Source organism: Vulpes vulpes, chromosome 7 (genome assembly GCF_048418805.1).
Source record: "Vulpes vulpes isolate BD-2025 chromosome 7, VulVul3, whole genome shotgun sequence".
Lineage (NCBI taxonomy): Eukaryota > Metazoa > Chordata > Mammalia > Carnivora > Canidae > Vulpes > Vulpes vulpes.
The window spans coordinates 33,739,226-33,758,695 of record NC_132786.1 but is presented as its reverse complement, the minus strand read 5'-3'; the positions used below and the strand labels follow the sequence as shown (position 1 = coordinate 33,758,695).

At 40.5% G+C, this 19,470-nt stretch overlaps 1 protein-coding gene across 9 annotated transcripts in view; it reads left to right on the top strand.

Moving 5' to 3' along the window:
* The window catches only part of UNC5D (unc-5 netrin receptor D), a 534,099-nt gene that overhangs the window by 345,152 nt on the left and 169,477 nt on the right, over positions 1-19,470 (top strand). For all 9 annotated transcript variants that reach the window (XM_072763531.1, XM_072763538.1, XM_072763536.1 and 6 more), the window contains exon 4: positions 3,265-3,368. In XM_072763531.1, coding sequence (XP_072619632.1) covers positions 3,265-3,368 — 104 coding nt within the window. The remainder of the gene's footprint in view (positions 1-3,264; positions 3,369-19,470) is intronic.

The following is a 19,470-nucleotide window of genomic DNA, read 5'->3' as shown; positions in this document are numbered from 1 at the left end:
CTCAGCACTTATGTTGCGTTTTTTCCCTCCTGCATAGTGGCAGTTTTCTTGATCTCAGATGTTATCCTATTTATAACTCCCTACTCTAGATTCTCAGTTGCTATTTCCTTTTGAATTTAAAGAGCTTAAATTAGAAGCTATCCAAAAATGCCTCTTGTTTCTTGTCTTAGAGGAAGCCACTTAATCTCAGTTCTATGGTTTGCCTCCTTTATTTGTAGAAGAATTCTTTTTATATGGCGGGGGATGTTTTCTCTACTATTGGAAGTTGCATGGGTTCCTATGTGAATTTTTCAAGCCTTGGAACTAACATAGGCGATAAAAGTACTTATTTAGTTTTGCCAATTCAGAAACTTAATTAGGCTGGGTGGACCTATGGTGAGAATCAGAGGTAGAACTGGATGCATATAACTCTGTGTCTAAGAGTTTATTTCCATGGTTTTCATTACATTTAGTAGCTATCTGGAATTTTTCTGGTCTGTTTGCCCCCCTTGGGAATCAGAAATGCCAGAGTTCCCACCATGAGCCTCTGGTATAGGCCAAGATGCGGTGATAATTGTGTTTCTCCCTTGGTGTGGTATCTGGTGCATGGTCAGCTGACTTTCAGGAGTTGGATCTTAATACATGACAGCATACTTTTTCCCTGACCTCCCGCTCCATTGCCGATTAATCTTTCGTCTTTGTATTTACATACTGAGGAGTTTTTTTTTTTTTTTTTAAGATTTTATTTATCCACCCATGAGGGACACAGAGACAGAGAGAGGCAGAGAGAGAAGCAGGCTCCATGCAGGGAGCCCAAAGTGGGACTCGATCCCGGGTCTCAAGGATCACGCCTTAGGCCAAAGGTGGAGCTAAACTACTGAGCCACCAGGGCTGCCCATACTAAGGAGTTTTAACATGATTCTTGTCAGAACCATTCCAGTGATTTCCAATGTCAATGGGGAAGAGCATGAGGTCATTTAGGTCCCTGGCTGGATATGATCTACTAGAACTTTCTCAAAATTTCTTGACAATATTTTTTTCCTATATCAGAAAGGTGTCAATACAGGGTTTCCTTTTTTATAAACCTATTTCATTGAGCAGTTGGGAATGGAGGGGGAAAATGATTTCACTCTAGTTTTCTTTTCACCTGCCACTGTATTAACATAGTGGAGTGCAGAACTAACCATAAATTATGCATTTTGCTACCTTTTGCATTTCTCCTGAGCAAAGAAAGGGAATAGGAATGAAAGATAGAATAGAGATTCCTACCATCCGTTTTCTGTGCTTCATCTGGTTGAATACAGATTATTTGGTGCTGTCAAAGCTGCAACCATTATTTAGCAGCATGAAGCGAGGCTTCATTTAGGAAACAAAACAATCAAGGAAAACAAAATGGTGAACAAACCAAACAAAATTGGCCACGAAAACTCAACCCTTCCCATCAGCAAAGTGAATGTTGGCAAAACTCGTGTTAGAGTCACTCACACTGTATGCTAGATTAATTTCAATACGGTCCCAATGAATAAATGAATCCTATGGAGGAGGGATTTTTTTTTGACTCACAGATTCCTTGTGGGAGAGCAAAGGAAACCCTGTGGCCAAACTGTGCAGGAAATGGGAGAGTTTTCATTCTGATATTTACTCACAGTTCCTCACTCACAGTTTTATCCTAGATCAGGTAACCCTCATCACATTTGCAGTCAGAAATTCCGAATCCTAAGGGCTCTGGAGGCTTATGGATCTTGAAAGAAGGGAGCTAGCTTTACGATTTAGGGGACAGCAGAGAAATGAGAAGAAGGATCCTGCCCCCTGTCTGCTATGCAAGTCCTTCTAAGATCTTTTGCCTCATATATACTCATCAAGATCCCTGAATATATAGCACTAGTGACAAAAGACATCAGTTGCCTCTGGGAGGGAAAACATTAAGAGTAGAATTCAGAAGAAAGTGAATACATGGATTGCTCTGCTTGTTATTCATTCAGTGTTTCTGACTTGCTAAAAGCAAGTTTAATGTATTTATACAATTTGTAAAGATGTAACTGATTCTGGAGCTCTGCTCTTTACAGAGAACATATTTCATGTTATTGTAAGCACTAAAGAAAATTAAATCAATAAATCCACAGCCTGTAATTTGAGATACTCAATTGAAGAAAAATGCATTGTCTGGGAGGGAGGGGGAATCATTTACATCGAGAAAGACTTGTAAAGCTATCTTTGCTCTACTATCCCAGGATTTCAAGTGACAGCAAGAGTGAAGCCTGTGCTGTAAAATTATCAGAGTGTTGTTGTGACACCTCAAAAGAAGCAGAGGCCAACTCCCACTCTGGTTCTTGAAGCATCCACTCAAGTGGAAAGCCACGCAGCGAAGCTTGTTCTCTCTGAACTATCTGTGTGTCCTTTTCCCGAAGAAAGTTTGGCTGGTGAGCCAGCAGAGCCTGGATGTCAGGATGCTCAGGGAATTTTTCCCCCTCGCTGCATTGATGATCTCCGTGACCACTGGCAAGCCAATTAACCTCTCCAAACATCACCCTTCCATGTGTAAAAGGTTAATAGTGCAGCTTGTTTGCAAAGTGCCTCGAGCCTTCCATGAAGGGCACTATGCAGATACCCAGCATCACTGTTTGACTGGAGGGCGTTGTATTTTTTAATTATATGTTTGGTTGGATGAGTTATAGATTTTGTTGTGGTTGAATGTTGCCCCATTCTCCCTGGTTACACATAAACGCCTAATAGGTAATCTCACTCTATTACCATCTTCTAGAGCCCTCTAGAGGGTTAAGGAAAAGGCAGAGGTTACAGATTAATAAGGCATTCTTTCGTTAATAATAATAAAAAAATTCACGTGCATCTCAACTGCATAATAGCTGTGCATAGCAATTTATCAGGCCAAGTGTTTCATCAGATGCTAAGCAGATTATGCTGGCACAGACTCAGGAAATGATGAGTTGTTTGTTGGTTTTCTTTTCTGCTCTCCCACTAAATCTTTCATCCTTCACGGCAGGATACAGTGTTAGGAAGTTCTGTGCAGGTTTATTTCACATGCGCTCGTGAATACTTGGGAAAATGATTGTCTTCTTCTGTAATTCCTGAAACCCAGTGACTTTTCTGTATTTATCTAGTTTGTGACATGAAGCTCGCTATCTTTTTCTTTTTTTTTTTTTTAAGCTCCCTAACTTATTGCATCTGGAACCAATGTGAATAATACTGGCCCTAGAGCAAGTTGTCACGTGGACCTCACACTCTCACACTCTTCTTTTTTTGTTTTTGTTTTTGTTTTAATTGCAGATCTACGGAAAAACTTTGAACAAGATCCACAGGGAAGGGAGGTTCCCATCGAAGGCATGATAGTGCTACACTGCCGACCGCCTGAGGGTGTCCCTGCTGCTGAGGTAAGGCCCGGGACCCAAGAAGGGGAACCGAGTTCTGTGTGATCCTGAGTGAGGTAAAAGAGCCTGTGTGTGGTTTTCTTGCTGTCTGAACCCATTTGCCAAAGATGATGAAGAAATTGTGGAGGAAATAATTTGGAAGAGGAAATTGTCTCTCGTCTACTTGGTTGGTGACACAAAGCTCTTACGAGGTAGCCTGAGTAGGATTTGGTCTGTTGTCTGAATTTTGGTGACCTCAGATGACACAGGTGGCATCCTTTGTGTCCTCAGTCACCTTGGACACTGTGATATGCACACTGGGTCATGAATCAACCTGAGCTCTAACAGGCAGAGCCATGTGAAAAAGCCCACAGAGAAGGAGATCAGCCCCTAGAGCCAAGTGTCACTGATGTTTGTACTTATCAGTCTTTCTTTAGTAATGGAACAGACATTCACTGAGCATTTATTGTGCTGTAGGCATTGTGCCGGCATGGGGGATATAAAAAGTGATGAAGCCACAGGTCTCCTTCCCAGTGGGAGTCTAAAATCCAGAGTCACTGTGGTTTTTGCTCCTTGCATGTTTTCTAGAACTCCTACCATGCTATTAGAATATGGTTGTCAGTGATGACCTATGGTGGTAATAGAGAAACCTTCCTAAATCTTTCATTCACTCTTAAAAGATGTTCTGATAGATGAGTAATATAGTTAGGAAGGCAATATTAGGGGTAGAGGCAAGCTAGGAAGTACCAGGAATGCTTAGTAGAATGAGTTTTATAAACGTAGGCCTGAGGTGAGCAGTAGATAGTTCAGTTGTGACTCTTCTGTAGGAAGCTAGGAAACTGTCCTCAGAGCTATGGTTTGTTTATTCACTGAGAAGTAGAGATTTAAACAGGGGGGGAGGGGGAAAGAAAGAGCCTTTGCATCATATTTTTCGCTAAAATTGCTGTGGGATTTTGCAATTGGAAGGACAAAGGAATGAGAAAATAAAGGGAAATGAAAAAACACACACACTTGCATGTTTAGACAGAAAGCATGCTGGGTGGACACTATTCAAAGCTCAAGTGGTTCACAGAAATGAAGTAAACGGACTTGAAAATTAAAGTGAACATTCCATGCATGATAGGAAATGATTAGAAAGGAAAATGCTTATTTTTAGATTTTCATTTAATGTGAAACAGAAAGATTTTTGATCTTCTTTTGCACCTTCTTGTTCCTTCCAGAGTGTGCTCTGGTGTCCAGAGCAGGGTGACAGGCAGCAGGGTGCTAAGTGCACAGGTGAATGTGTCACTCCCATTCGCGACTGCCTCTGTGCTCCCAGGACTCTAACTTGAGTGTCAGCAGTGTGCTACAGGCACCATCTACCCCTAAAAATCCTGATTTGCAGATGTCTGTATGGACATGACATCTGGGGGGGACCCTCTAACTCAGTGAACTTCTCATTCTCCCATTGGTATCATATGACCTTTTTATTTTAACCATGTGTACGTTATTAGGAATAAATTTCAGAGCCAGCCTGGCTGATTTTAAATAGAGGGCCATTGCCAGGAGCAGCCAGGACTGCAGGATGGTTTAAAACAACAATTCGGAGCTGAGAGTGGAGGAAAGCTGTGTTTTGTACATTTTGTATCATAGGATGGATATGGAGTGTGTTCCAGCTACATCGTGGGTTAATGGGCTCTTGTGGGGCCCTGATAAGCATTTAACGCATCATCATAATGCAAGGAGGCATCCCAATTCCAAACACTTGAGTTACCTTGGAATCATGAGTCAGATACTACCCATATCCACACGCCAGTATTTATAGCTCTTCTAGCATGCAATAGGTCACACAGTCGTTATTACCACCGACATCTGTATTTTTGCTGAAGGGAGGGCAGAATGGCAGAAGAAGGCTGAGAGAGAGGAGGGCAGGATGGGGAAGGAAAGGGAGAATGTGCATACCCTTCCAAAAGGGGGCTCCCTGGGTAGAGATGTCTGACAGCACCTGTCACCCACTCTTCGGACCTCCACGAGTGCACTGCTGTGCCTTCTGACATCACCGTTGGGTGAGGATCCTGCAGCGTTCACGACTCTCCAGGGTGGCAGTCGTTGGGAACTCTGTTTGGAAATCGGTCAGTTATGTAAGAATCATCACTGTAAAATAGCTCCTGCTATCTTCTTTGAGCAGGGATGCTTCCCTTTCCACCATGTAGTTCCCTTCCTGCCACCTGCTGTGGGACCCTGGGGTCATCACTGGAAGGGGCTGTGCCTGGTGGCGCCATGGGTTTTGTCCTGCAGTGACATACAAGGTCTCCTCTGTTAGCCACAGAAGACCTGTACAATTGTCTTCTCTCTGTGAAGTAGTTTCCTTGGCAACTAATTCACCTGTATGACCATGGAAGGCGGTTTGCATAAGCATAGGAAGAGCTACCATGTATAGAATGTCCCCATGTGCTGGGCACCGTGTTCAGTGCCTTCTCTGTGTTATTTCATGTGATTTGCAAAGGAGACGCTAGAAAATTAAATGTGTTTTCATGTCCTTCTTATAGGAACTTGTCTAAGCTCTCAGATCAGTAGGAAGCCAATCTAACCTTAAAGCTCAGATCTTTTTTTTTTTTCCTTCTCTAATATTTCTTGTTGGTTTTTAATGAGCCTGTGGGTTCAGTGAGTCTCCCTAAAGCTTTTTGAAGCTAGAGAGCCCCTAGGCCAGGGGTAACCTCTCTGTTTGTTATGCTGCCGGACTTTCTTTCCATCCTTAGAAATGGAGTTTTAGATTAAAATTTCTTCTAGCTAATATAGCAATCCCAAACCTTCTGCAAATTGTGTTCTTTCGTTTGAGATAGGTCAGCTGGTGGTGAAACAAAGAACAGTGAAATGAAGAAATGGAGGCTTTGGAAGCTCAAGGGGTCAAGGAGTCTAGAGAAGGATGTCTGTGGAGGCTCTGCGCTCCCAAGGGCCAGGAGTGTGGGTTTGATGCTGTCCTAGGAGATAGGAAAGTACAATGTCCAGAGTTACAGGGAGGAGGCCAGGGAGGAGGAGAAAAGTGGATGTATGAAAGGGTAATCTCTAACCTCCTTACAGTTTTTCCTTTATCTGGCATTGGCCATGACAGATCTCATTGTCACGAAGGGTCAAAACCCTGACTAGCACTTCCCAGTGCTGTGACCTATTAGCAGTTTATTAGCCACCCTAAACCTCAGATTCCTCATCCAAAAATAGGAAGCATATTTTCCTTGTAGGATTGCTAGGAGACAAAGAAAGAAAAAAGTCAGGGAATATGCAAAACAGTTTTTGGTACTAAATACATAGTAGAGATTATTGTAGTTTTTCTTCTATCTCCTTATCCTAGTCTTTTATAAAGCTTCACAAACCTTTGGTTCTCAGAGATGAGGTGAAGGCTCCATTGTAGCTGGAGGACCAGATTAAAACTGAGACTTGTACAATATCTGACACATTTTCAGCCCCATGAAAAGCAGGGCGCTGCTAAGACCATCCCTCCATACCCCACACTACCAATGAGCTCTGCCTTTCCCACCTGAGCCCTCTATTCTTACTTTGCAAGCTCATCAAAAGACAGACACATTCTCCACCTCCCTCTCTTTTAATCTATCACATGGAGGAAATAAATGGTTATTGACAGAAGCTGGTGACTATCAATGTTTGTTCACCTTGCTTACCCCATTGCAGAGTCTAATGTATGGTACCAGGAGTAGTAAAACACTTTCTGAAAAGTAGCATATGAACTTGAAGATTCTCACAGACTCATTTACACACTGATTTGGATGAAATAATAATAGGTCACACGCTCTTTGCAAAACACCTGATATGTGAACAGATGATAATCCGAGTTTTTCTAAACACCGTGAGCTCATCCTTTAGCTGGATGTATTAGAGCATTTTGGTCACTGCAGTTGCTTCTCACCTTGACCTTGGGACATTTCTAACTAAAGATAGCGACTTTAGTGTTTGACACTTGTTGTTTAGCTAAAACCAATTTGCTCTTTTCAAAACAATTCATTATCCCACACTGCACTTTTTTATACTCCCCAATTAAATGGAAAATCTATCTTTCATAAAAGTTAGAAATTATGTCCAATGAAAAGCCGACATTTTAATGGTTTTCCACAGATTAAAATTGTAGAGTTCTCAATAAACCCTGATTTACTGATGTTGGCTATAAAATGGTTATTGCTGTTAATAAAGCCTGTAAATCTTAACAGGTTATATTTGCCTTGGACAATAAAACTTGCCATAAAGGCTTAGTGTCTAAGGCTAATTCTGCTCACATCAAGGTAAACAGCCTACTCAAAATAATTCAATGTCTTTGAGAATTAAGGCCCCAAAGCTAAGCGACTGACATATTCTAGCCTTGAGCCAGTGCATGCCAGGCACTATTCTTGTTTTTATCTCACCAAGGAGTCAAGACAGTGCTGGAATTAGACAATTCAAGAAGATCGGGGGCCCTAGTCAGTGCATTGTGAAGTAAGGAGGAGGTTCCCTTCTTTCTGCTGGGCACCAAATCGATCATTGACTGATCACTAGGTTGCAAAGCTTGTATCACTAGGTTCCAAGAGTGGAATGAAAGAATGAATATTTGCTGCTTCAAAGAGTGTGTCAGAACTTAAACAAGTATAAGAAGCCAAATTATTGGTGGGGGGTTGGAGGGGAGAGAAGAGGCAGGGATGTGGGGGCAGGGGAGTCTTTCCTTTCCAGATGCCCAAGTGGATAGCAAAGATATCTTAAGAAGCTCTATTAATCTTGGTCACTTGGTGGACCATTTGACATGGTTTCTAATGTATGTAAGATTTTTTTTGTCTCCCTTATTCTAAGGTAAAAGCCAAAAAAAAAAAAAAAAAAAAGATTGTCTGGATACTACTGATATTTTGTAATCAAGTCCTTTCCTGCATACACAAGCCAGAGCAGAGTTTGTTGTTTGTGATCAGGAATCCTCACTATTAACAATGCTTCTACCATGTGGCCTTTGGAATAAAGCAAGTCACTTTGAGCCAAAGTTATGGGACATTAATATCTTTTTTATCTGCCAAATAAGGAGGGGCACTAGAAAACCCCTAAGGCCCCTTTCATATCTCTAGTTATTCCTGACGTATAAACAGTGAATCCACATACTATCTATGACTTGTTTTAATAATTCTGCCCAGACTGGTGCCAGACAGGTTTTGAGTCAAAAGCCCTTTGCCCTCATCGCCTGTGAGGGTATTCTTAGTGAAAGGTTCATTTGTTTCAAATGTGTTCACTGGCATAAAACCCAGGAGAGAACCTTATGATATTGAACTGTTTAAGACAAGAATCACTAGACTATTGTGTTTAACCTCAATCAAACAGACTCTGAAATGAGGACTTTATTTTAAAAATAAGACTCTTAATAATTCACTAGAGAAATGTTAAGTGAGGTGCCCAAGTTCTGAAGCAATGGACCTCAGGTATAAATAATTAATCTAATTTGGTGCAGCCAAAGCAGAGAGAATGTCTAATAGTCCAGATAAACTTTGCTTTGAGGAGACTGACAATGAGGACCTTTGCAGAAAGCCACGTTTGATTAGAATGTATAATATTGTAATAGAAACCTAATGGACTCTTAAGAAAAGAGAATGTTGAATTGGTTAAATACTAGTAATTAAGTGCCAGTAAATTACTTCTCTAAAAACATTTCTGCCAAAAAAAAAAAAAAAATTGCTATCGTAAGAGAGATGGGAAAATGAGGTTAATATAAGTTATTTAAAAAGTGGCTGTCTACAGCCCAAATACCCTCATCATTAAAACTGGTCCTTAAGTAAATCTTATTAACGTACTGACTTTTACCACATCCTCATCTGGGAGGCTGTGTTTCCTCACTGAGGAAGAAAAGGAGAGAAGACATTTGAAGTTCCTGATTTGTAATTCTTTTCTTTCTTTTTTTTTTTTTTTTTTTTTTTCTCCTTGTTTTGTATTCCTTGAGGGGTAAAACCTGGAAGATACAATTGCATTTCTTGAAGCCAAAGGCAATGAGATTGGAAAGGATGCCTAGTTAGTTGCTGGTCTTGCCTTCCTTTTCCTTTCTTTATTTCCCCCCTCTCCATCTCCTATGTTAGCTCCACGCACTCAGTCTCTTTCCTACCAAACACTACTCTGTTATTTCCAGTCCAATCTCTGTGTCTGCTCAATTTGTCTTTGCCTGGAATGCCCTTGACCTCTGACATCTCTGCAGGCCCTGGGAGGATCCATTTTAACACAGCCAGTTTCTGACTTCTACCCCAGCCATCCCAGTTGACATGGAACTCTCTTTCCAAGAGACTCCTAATCTGATTGGTGTGGACTGCTCAGGGAAGGGCAGCATTGTCTCTACACCTCTGAAGACTTTTATAGCATATTGCCTTGAACGTTTTGTTTTCTCTCCCCTACTCCCTTCCTCTCATCTGTCTTTAACTTTCCATGACTGTATGTCCTATTTCCTTAAGGTAATTCCCCTCAGGATAGGAAATGCAAATCATATATATAAATAAATATATTTATATATTATATATAATATAAATATATAAATCATATTTATAAATAAATATAGTGGATACCTGGCAAGTGTTTATGACTTAGTGGATGAATATTTACAAATGGCTGTGTGGCACATATAAGAATAAACTCTTTTTTTTTTTAAAAGGAGGAGCAGGGAAGGCCAGAGGGAGATGAAGAGAGAGAATCTTAAACGGACTCCACACTCAGCAAGGAGCCTAATGGGGAGCTCTATCTCATGACCTTAAGATCATGACTTAAGCCAAACCCTAGAGTTGAACACTTAACCCACTGAGCCACCCAGGCACCCACGAATAAACTCTTCAACTTAAGTTATCACCTTGAAATTTACATAGATTTTCGCATTATTGACTCATTGGATTCTTAAAGCTACAATTTGTAGGTAGACCAATATAGCAGTACCTCTGTTATTTATTATTGAACTGTATTTGAAACACAATATTATATTGGTTTTAGGTATACAACATAGGGATTCAACATTTATGTACATTAGGAAGTGATTGCTACCATAAGCCTAACTGCATCTGTCACCACACAGAGGTGTTACATATTGTTAACTATATTCATTGTATCCTTGTGCCTTACTGACTTTATAACGAATTTTGTACCTTCCTCCATTTGTTCACTCTCCCACCTGCATCCCCTCTGGCAAGCACCAGATTGCTCTCTGTACCTATGAGTCTCTTTCTCTTTTATTTGCTCATTTGTGGTTTTTTGTTTTGTTTTAGATTCCACATAAAAGTGAAATCATACAGTATTAGTCTTTCTCTATCTGACTTGTTTGGCTTTAGCATATTATCTTCTAGATACATCCATGATATCACAAATGGCAAGGTTTCACTTTTTTTTACAGGCTGAGTAATATTCCATTATATATACCACATCTTTATCCATTAATCTATCGGTAGACGCTTAGGTTGTCATCTTATCTTGACTATTGTGAGTAATGCTGCAATGAACATAGAGGTGCATATGTCTTTTGAATTTCTTTTTGTCTTCTTTGGATAAATACCCAGAAGTGGAATTGCTGAGTCATATGTTAGTTCTATTTTTAATTTTTTGAGGAACCTCCATGCTGTTTTTTCTAGTTGCTGCACCATTTTGCAATCCTGCCGACAGTATGTGAGGGTTTCTCCACACCTTCACCAATACTTGTTATTTCTTGTCTTTTAAGTAATACCCATTCTAAGAGGGATGACATGATACCTCATTGTAGTTTTGATTTGCATCTTCCTGATTATAAGTGGTGTGTAGTGTCTTTTCATGTGCGGGCATCTGTGTCTCCTTTGGAGAAATGCCTACTCAGCTCCTCTTATCAATTTATAGTTGGATTGCCTTTTTAAAAAATTTTGTTTTGTTTGATGTTGAATTGTGTGAGTTCTCTATATATTTTGGATATCAACTCCTTTTCAGTTATATTATTTGCAAACATGTTCTCCCATTCAGGAGGTTGCCTTTCCATTTTGTTCAGTTTCCTCTGCTGTGCAAAAGCTCTTTAGTTTGATGTAGTCCCATTTGTTTATTTTTGTTTTTCTTGCCCTTGCTTGAGGAGACAGATCTAAAAATATATTGCTTAGACCGATGCCCAAGAGCTTACAACTTATGTTTATTATGGAAGTTTTATGGTTTCAGATCTTACATTCTGGTCTTTAATCCATTTTGAGTTTATTTTTGTATATGGTATATGTAAACAGTCCATCCTTTTGCATGTAGTTGTCCAGTTTTCCTAACACCATTTATTGAAGAGACTTTCTCATATTGTATATTCTTGCCTCCTTGGATGAAGACCATGTAAGATGGGGTTTATTTTGGACTCGATTTTATTCCATTGATTTTTCTGTCTGTTTTTGTGCAAGTATATGATACATTCAGCTTTGTTTTTCTTTCTTGAGGTGGCTTCAGCTGCTTGAGGCCTTTTGGGGTTCCATACAGATTTTAGGATTACTTATTCTAGTTCTGTGAAAAATGCCATTGCTATTTTCATAGGGATTGCATCAAATCTATAGATTGCCTTGAGTAGTATGGACATTTTAACAATATTAATTTTCCAATCCATGAGCATGGTATATTTTTCTATTTATTTGTATCATCTTCAATTTCTTTCATCAGTGTCATAGTTATCAGAGTACAAGTCTTTCACCTCCTTGGTTAAACTCACTTCTAAGCATTATACTTGTTTTTGATTCAGTTGCAAATAAGACTACTTTCTTAATTTCTCTTTCTGAGAGTTCATTATGCAATGAATCTAGTTATAGAGTCATTTATTCCAGATACAAATTAGTGCAGAAACTACTATATAGCTAACATTTATTGCATATGCACTCTATGCCAGGCACAGTTCATCACTGAATCCTCCCGACAGCTCTCTGAAGTAGATGCTATAATCTGCCAATTTCATAAGTAAGGAAACTGAGGCACAGACAGGTTACATATTACTGGAGGACACAGTTACTAAATGATTGATTCAATAATTGAACCCAGATAACCTGGCTTCTGAGCCTATTCTTTTAAAATCCACCCAACGAAGCTTCTTTATGTGTTAGATATTGCATGCTGAGTACCAGCTGGGTAAGATACATGCCTGGCATTAAAGAATCTACCATTTCGTTTCCTACATATACAGCTAAAAGTATTAAGGTAAGATAATGGCATTTATAAATATATATGAGTTCACACATGCAAGCCTACTGCTTTTCCTGCATGTTGTTGCTCATGTGTGGGATTACAGACCTGAGCCTTATTGCTCTCCAATTGTAGTTAAACACCATCACTAGATGGCATTGGAATCTGCATTGTGTTCAAGTTCTGGAGATGGTTTTGCAGAGTGGCTTAGTGCCAGTGACAACTTTCAGTGGGCTTTGATGGGATGCAGAAACCCTACTAACAGAACATCCCTTTATCCTACTCTCCATTTTTTTTCCTTGACAGGAAATTACATCCTTTTTCCCTTCAAAAATATAAAATTTGCATATTGTGTTTAAGGCTTCTCAAATTGGAAGAAGAAACAAATGGATCAAGAGGGAAGGCGGTTTGGAGGAAAAATCAGAAGGCTAGCAATTAATCCATCAGTAGTAAAAAAATTTAAAGAAAAACACATAAGGAAAGGAAATGTATGATTTCTAAATTAACCTAATGAAGGCGGAGAGCTATTTCTCTGTCCTGTGCCTTTTTTCACAGTTTAGCAGCAATAAACAGTCTTTATATCTTGAATTATGCAGAAGTAAAAGCAGTCTGGGAGGCCTCCACATAAAGAGCTGCGGTTCTGTAATTCAGCAGTAATGCTCCATGGGCATGAATCAAGAACTCCATCCAATCCTGCTGAGACAGCATGGATTTTAATGTTTCTGTGAAGCATACCACACACCGTCCTGATTCACTTAGCAAATGCCTTTGTTTTGTACGCAGATCTTGTTAAAACAGAAACAAACAGCCACTACATTATTGGCTTCTGTTGGTAGTCTTTTGCCATGATACCCATGTCCTGCCCACTGTGTGTAGAGTCTGTTCAGGAAGAAAGTGCCGCCTTCTGTAATGTCCTTTGTTTTTAGTTAACTGTGGGCAACTAGAAGGCACATCAGCAGCATGGGCAATTTTTCACATAACTGCTAGTAAAATAGAGCGTGCCCATTTCAGCTTCATGAGTTAGAGACCTGCAGACTAAGCACCTGCCTGCAGGTACTGTTGAGATACACCCAGCTGATCTTACTGCAGTTTCGCTTCAGTTCTAGAATTTGTGCCTGCTGAAAGAATCCTAGATGGCTTCTTTCATTGCACTGCACAGTGCTCAGACTTCTCCACTTTGTAAAATCTAAAGGAGCTGTGATCTCTCCCGTGGAGCCTCCTTAGATTCAGTGCAGTAAGTTACACTGAGTGAAAGAGAGGGACTTATTGAAACTCCCTGAGCTTTGGTTGGTATGAATTGCAGTGGCTCGCACACTACACATGACAGACGCACCACCCTAGCTTAGCAGCTGTGCGGCTCAAGTCCAGACATCACTCAGATTCACTTCGCTATATCAGTTAAGCTTCCGAAAAGAAAAGAAAAGTAAGGAAAGAAAAGAAAAGAAAAAGAAAAAAAATAATCCCCTGCCATGGAGAATTTTGGTTTAAATACAACTGAGTCTTTCTTGACTCTGCTTTAGCTAAATTGGAACTGTTCCTTTAATTGTTGATATCGGTATTGACCTAGAGATTTGGCTATCAGTCCTTCCAACAGAATCTCTGTCGACATGTTTATTAATCGTGTGCAATATTCCTCACCCTCGGTGCTCTGCTAGTACTGGCTCCTGCTAGTTACAAGTGATGTTTTAAACCTTGATTTCTGTGTGCGGGAAGTGTCAGGCTGGCGATTCATGTGCTAGCTCAACAGTATCATTTGGAGATCACCTTCAAGAGGCAGTTCTGGCATGCCACTGCAAGGAAATCTGCGTAATACCCACCAAATTTGACAGGAGCAGTCACTCTAGGGCATCAATTATGTATGAAGCTAGGTGGTCAGTTTAATAGTTCTTTTTAACATTGTCATCTATGCACTGCCTGAAATGCCTTTGTTGCAAATCTGGGTATGTTTAGGAGTAAAGTATTATGTGGTAATGGACATCATACGTTTGCCTGGAAAAGAATTTGTCTCTTTCTTCATAGCCAGGGAACTCACATTCTCATTTTTAATTAAATCATTCAGATAATAGGCAGCATGTATTGGCAGTGTAGAGGAATAACAGTAAAAAGGATAACAAAGCTAATGTGGAAAAGAAACCTCAAAGTAGAAATGGGAGCTAAAAATGATGGATTGTGTTTATATGCCATTTCATTCAATGATGTGATTCAACCAGATAATAGACTCCCCCTATTAATGATCATCACTGCTATTTACCATATATTGAGGACCACATGCCAGGCTCTCTGCTGTCGTCACTACCATATGCCATCCTATTTCATTCTCTCAGCTGAATTATCATTTCCATTTTATAGACCTGAAAACTGAGGCTTAAATGAAGTAACTTCCACAAAGTCCCTCAGATGGTAAGAGGCCAAGTTCTCTTTGATTACAAAGCCCAAATCTCGAGATAATCCAACACTGTGTCTTGTTTTTGACCATATGCCATGGACTTGGTAAGCAAGGAAGAAGAGACCCCTGCAGGGATATATCTGATTCTAATGTTGAATCCTTTCTGTTATATCACCCTATCCACCCATTGGTGTTGGGTCAGCTTTGTAGTTTCAAGTATCAGAGTATGACTTAAAGACAATTCATGGAAAGTCTCTTGTGTGGTCTAATACAAGCTTTCATCTCTTACTACTTTAATAGATGGATTCTTTGCCTCAAGGCATACAACAATAAATGAGAGATGGTCTTTATTCCTGACCACCATCCAATAAATGAGATAAAAGTGTAGATAACTCCCTAAGACAGTGTGCTACCTATAAGAATAACAATAATAACATAGAAGTTGCATAATTGTGTCTATTGGCCAGAGTGGTCAACCAGGACTTCTCAAGATACAATTCCCATGTAGGTTTTTGAAGGATGGTTAAGAGATCATTACAGTGGGAAGTTACATAGAACATTCGGGGAACAAGATCGGCATGGTCAAAAGCACACGGCTATGAATCAGCATGGTTGGTCAGGACATACAGTTAGGTTTTTTGTTTGTTTGTTTGTTTTTTTTTTTTTTTTTTTTTTCTTTTTGAGAGAGGCTCGAGAACAAATGGAAGAATCACTGGAGTGAAAACTCTAGGTAATAGGGAGGGGTCAGATCAAAGGAAGCCTTGTTTGCCATCTTAAACTGATGTCTTGATTGTAAGTGGTGGGAAGCCACTGAAGGATTTGAACCAGACAAGTGAGACACCATATTTATGTGTTTGTCTGTTTTTTTCAGTGTCCATATTACTTTTTCATTCATGGACCCTTTCATGATATTGTAACAGGGAAGCCTGTAGAAAGTTTTAAATACATTTTTGGAACTAACTTTTTCAAGCTCCTTTATTTGTAAATAATTGGGAACTTGCAGAAAGGTCTCGAGAATGAGAACAGGAAATCCACAGCAGAAGCCTGCTTTCAACAGTGCCCTGCTGAGGGGCCTGACCACCTGCCCTGCCTCCCATGACCCCGGCTAGTATGGCAGGTCCCTCTTTCCAAAACCCTCCAGTCGTTTCTGCTGATGGGAGGAAGTGTAGGTAATGGAGACATTTGTGTTCAGTAACCCCCAAGTACGATGGCCCGGACTCACTTCGTTCACACTCCGCAGCTTACCTAATGGGTGCCTTCCCCTTCCCTGCTTCAGAGCAGAAGTAGCAGCTGAAGAGAGAGGTCAAAATCTCTATGTCGGTAGATGCCCCTGCACCTGCCCTTCGCGAACTCTGTATTCAGTGTGGGCTTCCTGAACTATTTGGCAAAGCCTTTGAGGTGTCCTTCACCTCCTTTGTACTTGCTCTACATTCTCCTTGAAGCGTGCCGAGCTCCTTCTGTCTGCCAGTGACTTTGAGCCCATTAGTGGCACGTGCAGAGCTCCGGCTTTTCAGGCTGTCCTGTGTCGTTAGGGTATTTTGCTAAAGCCTGGGCTCGGGCAGACAAAGGACGGTGGAGTGTTGGCATTATTGTTTCCAGGAGGCAGGCTCTTTTCATCCAGATAATGTGCATATCCTCTCAAAGGTTCTTTGGAACTCGAGTCGTGGAAAGAGCTTTTGTTTTCGCTCAGATTACCTCTGCAACTCATCATGTGAAGTGAGTTTCTCCCCACATCCTCCCCTGTCCCATTGTCTCAATTACCCTTTGCATTTGCTTTCGCCCTGTACACGTGTGTTCAGTTGGGCTTTATTCACTCAAGTCTCCTTGTGCTATTATGGCTTACCTTACCTCCTGCATTTAGAGTGCAGGAGCCATTATTCCTTTGATTTGCCTGCTTTCAAGTCTAAAATCTTCCTCTAAGTCACTTCCGTACTGGAGCCTAATCATGCTCTTATTACTGGGTTTTCATCCCTTAGTTTCCTGGTTTCTATTGACTCTCTGGCTCCCAGAAGCCACTGTGGGTTCCCGAGGCAATTGAGGACAGCATCTATCAAAAATAATTCCTTTCTCTTTTCTGGTACTGGTCACTCAGTACTTAATGCTGACTTGGACTCAGAGGAGCATAGAACAGAGCAGAGTTCTCAGCTTCACCATCATTCACGTTTGGGGCCTGATACTCTTTTGGGGGGGGGGCACTCTGTTCTGTGGGGGATATTTAGTAGTGTTCTTGGCCTCTCCCCATTAGACACCAGCAGCACCTCGACCCTCACACCTAATTTAGTGACAACCAAAAATGTCTCCAGACATTGCCAAATGCCAGTCCTAGTTGAGACACAGTCCTTGCTGTAGTTTAGAAACCTAAGATGCTATGCACCATGGTTAATCCACTGTTTGCCATAAGCATGTGTTCAGTAATTTTTTTGTTGAGTTGAGCCCAGCATCAACAGATAGCTGTTAAGAGATGCCTGCTGGCTTGTGATTACATTGAGACAGTGGAAACCATGCCATATTCATCTCTATAGCCGCCCCTAGCATAGTACCTGGCATGTAATAGGCATTCAGAAGTATATATCCAGGGAATGCTTGAAAGAAAAGAGTAGGCCAAGAGCTCCAGTGAAAATGATTGCTGGTTTTGCTGATTAATCAGGAAATTACATGTATTGGGTGGGCATGAACTGCTCTGTGAAAGATGAAGTGAATATGTGTAAGAAGAGATGGACAGATAAAGAGGAAATCAGTATGAGAAACCCACTGAGTCAGGCAGGATTAAGTTCTGTTCCCTAAAGAGTGGTAATTGTCTACACTCTGCCTCTACTCCTCAGATAGTCCAATTTGCTTCACATAAAAAAAAAAAAAGAAGAAGAAGAAGAAGCCACATCTCACAACTATAGACTGCATCTGTGGCCTTAAACTTGTCAAAAATGTATGCTATGAATGAATCCCTTCAGGCCACCACCCTAAAGATAAAGTCATCTCAAAGCAGACAGCCTGCTGGTGACCCCAAAGGTGAACTTCAGGGAAGAAAGACATGTTCCTATAGATGTTCCTCAGACGCCACTATGGTGGTCCCTTCAAAGCTCAATATGTCCCCACTCAGCCTATAGTTTGCTTGATATGATGGTAGAGGAAATGTGACATGTCGAAGGCAGGAGACTTGGATCCCAGATCCTTCTCAGCTCATAAACTGGAAAGTCAAAATCCCCTTGGGGCTTCCTTAAATGGAGCTATTACCTTTCCTAATTGAAAGGCAAGAGATTAGGGGGGAGGGGAAGAGGTCCCCTAAAATCCAAGGATGGCATTATTTACTATCAGCCTATTATTTAATAGGATGTATCTTGTAACATAAGGCAGGTGTGGTTCGATCCAGGTCCCACTTTTTATTAACTGCATGATCTTGGGCTAATTCTATAACCTTTCTGAACTTCAGGGTCTTCATATGTAAAATGGGATTAATGATGCCTCATAAGGATACTGGGAAGATTGACTTAAATTAAGTAATACCATTATAGCATTTACTTTAATTCTTAGCACATAGCACAGTAAATGGCTATTGTTATTGGTTATTGTAGCATTAGATAATGCAATCTAATAATGCTTTATTATTTTCTTTTTTTTTTTTTTAATTTTCCTCTTTGTCCGTAGCATACCACTAGCAAGCTTGAGGACCTAACTCAGGCACCGTGTTGCTCTCCTACTGTAACATGTTCTGATACAAGATCACGTTGAGGGTTGCCTCGATTATTTCCCCTTCCTAAAACTCTGTGGCCCAATGTCATCCCCACCCCAACTTACCTGTAATCGCTCATCATATTCCAGTCAGGCTAACACATTCTTTCCAAGTGATCGCGATCTCTCTCGATGTGAGGGATGTAGCAACTGTTGGAATCATGTTTTCTCAGTGACAAATCCATTTACTTTCAAAGTAAAATAATGAAGAATGTGAACAACTTGATTTTGTCATTGGAAGTGCTCTGTACCAGTCAAGGTGGAAGATCCAGAATCAATATAACTAATGGATCCAAGGTCTAAGTGATAGAGTCAGCAAAAAGGATAAGTTATCACTTCCCGCTGCCTCCTGGATGGTGATTTCTTCTCACTGCCTGCTCTGTGAGAGCCAGCGCTGTGTTCTCCAAGGTGGCTGTCAGGCCAATCACAAGCCAAGACTGGGAAGCACTTGGTCAATACATCCAGTGTGTCAAGCTTTGAGTCATTTTTATGTGTGTTTGTTCCCCTTATTACTTTCTTTGGCTGAGTAAAATCTCTATTACTTTGGGCTCAGGAACAGAGAATGTGCTGTGAACACCCAAGGCGTACATTTTATTTTATTTTTATTATTTTTTGTGATGACTTCATTATTCCCGTATGCCTGAGTTTTTCCAAAATTGTTTTTTTTCTCTCTTCCTCTCTTAACATCCTCTTCTTTGGCTTCCCATTTATTCATTCAAGCTGCATGGTAGTTAGCTTATGCCATTGATTGGCCTCTCTCTTTCAGAGCAGTGAATGGCTCCAACTTCTGAATATCAGGCTAGTAAAATTACTCTAAGAGGAGGGACTGGACGATTATTGCCAACTTTTAACTATTTTTTTTTTCAGGGAAGGACATTAAGATATAAT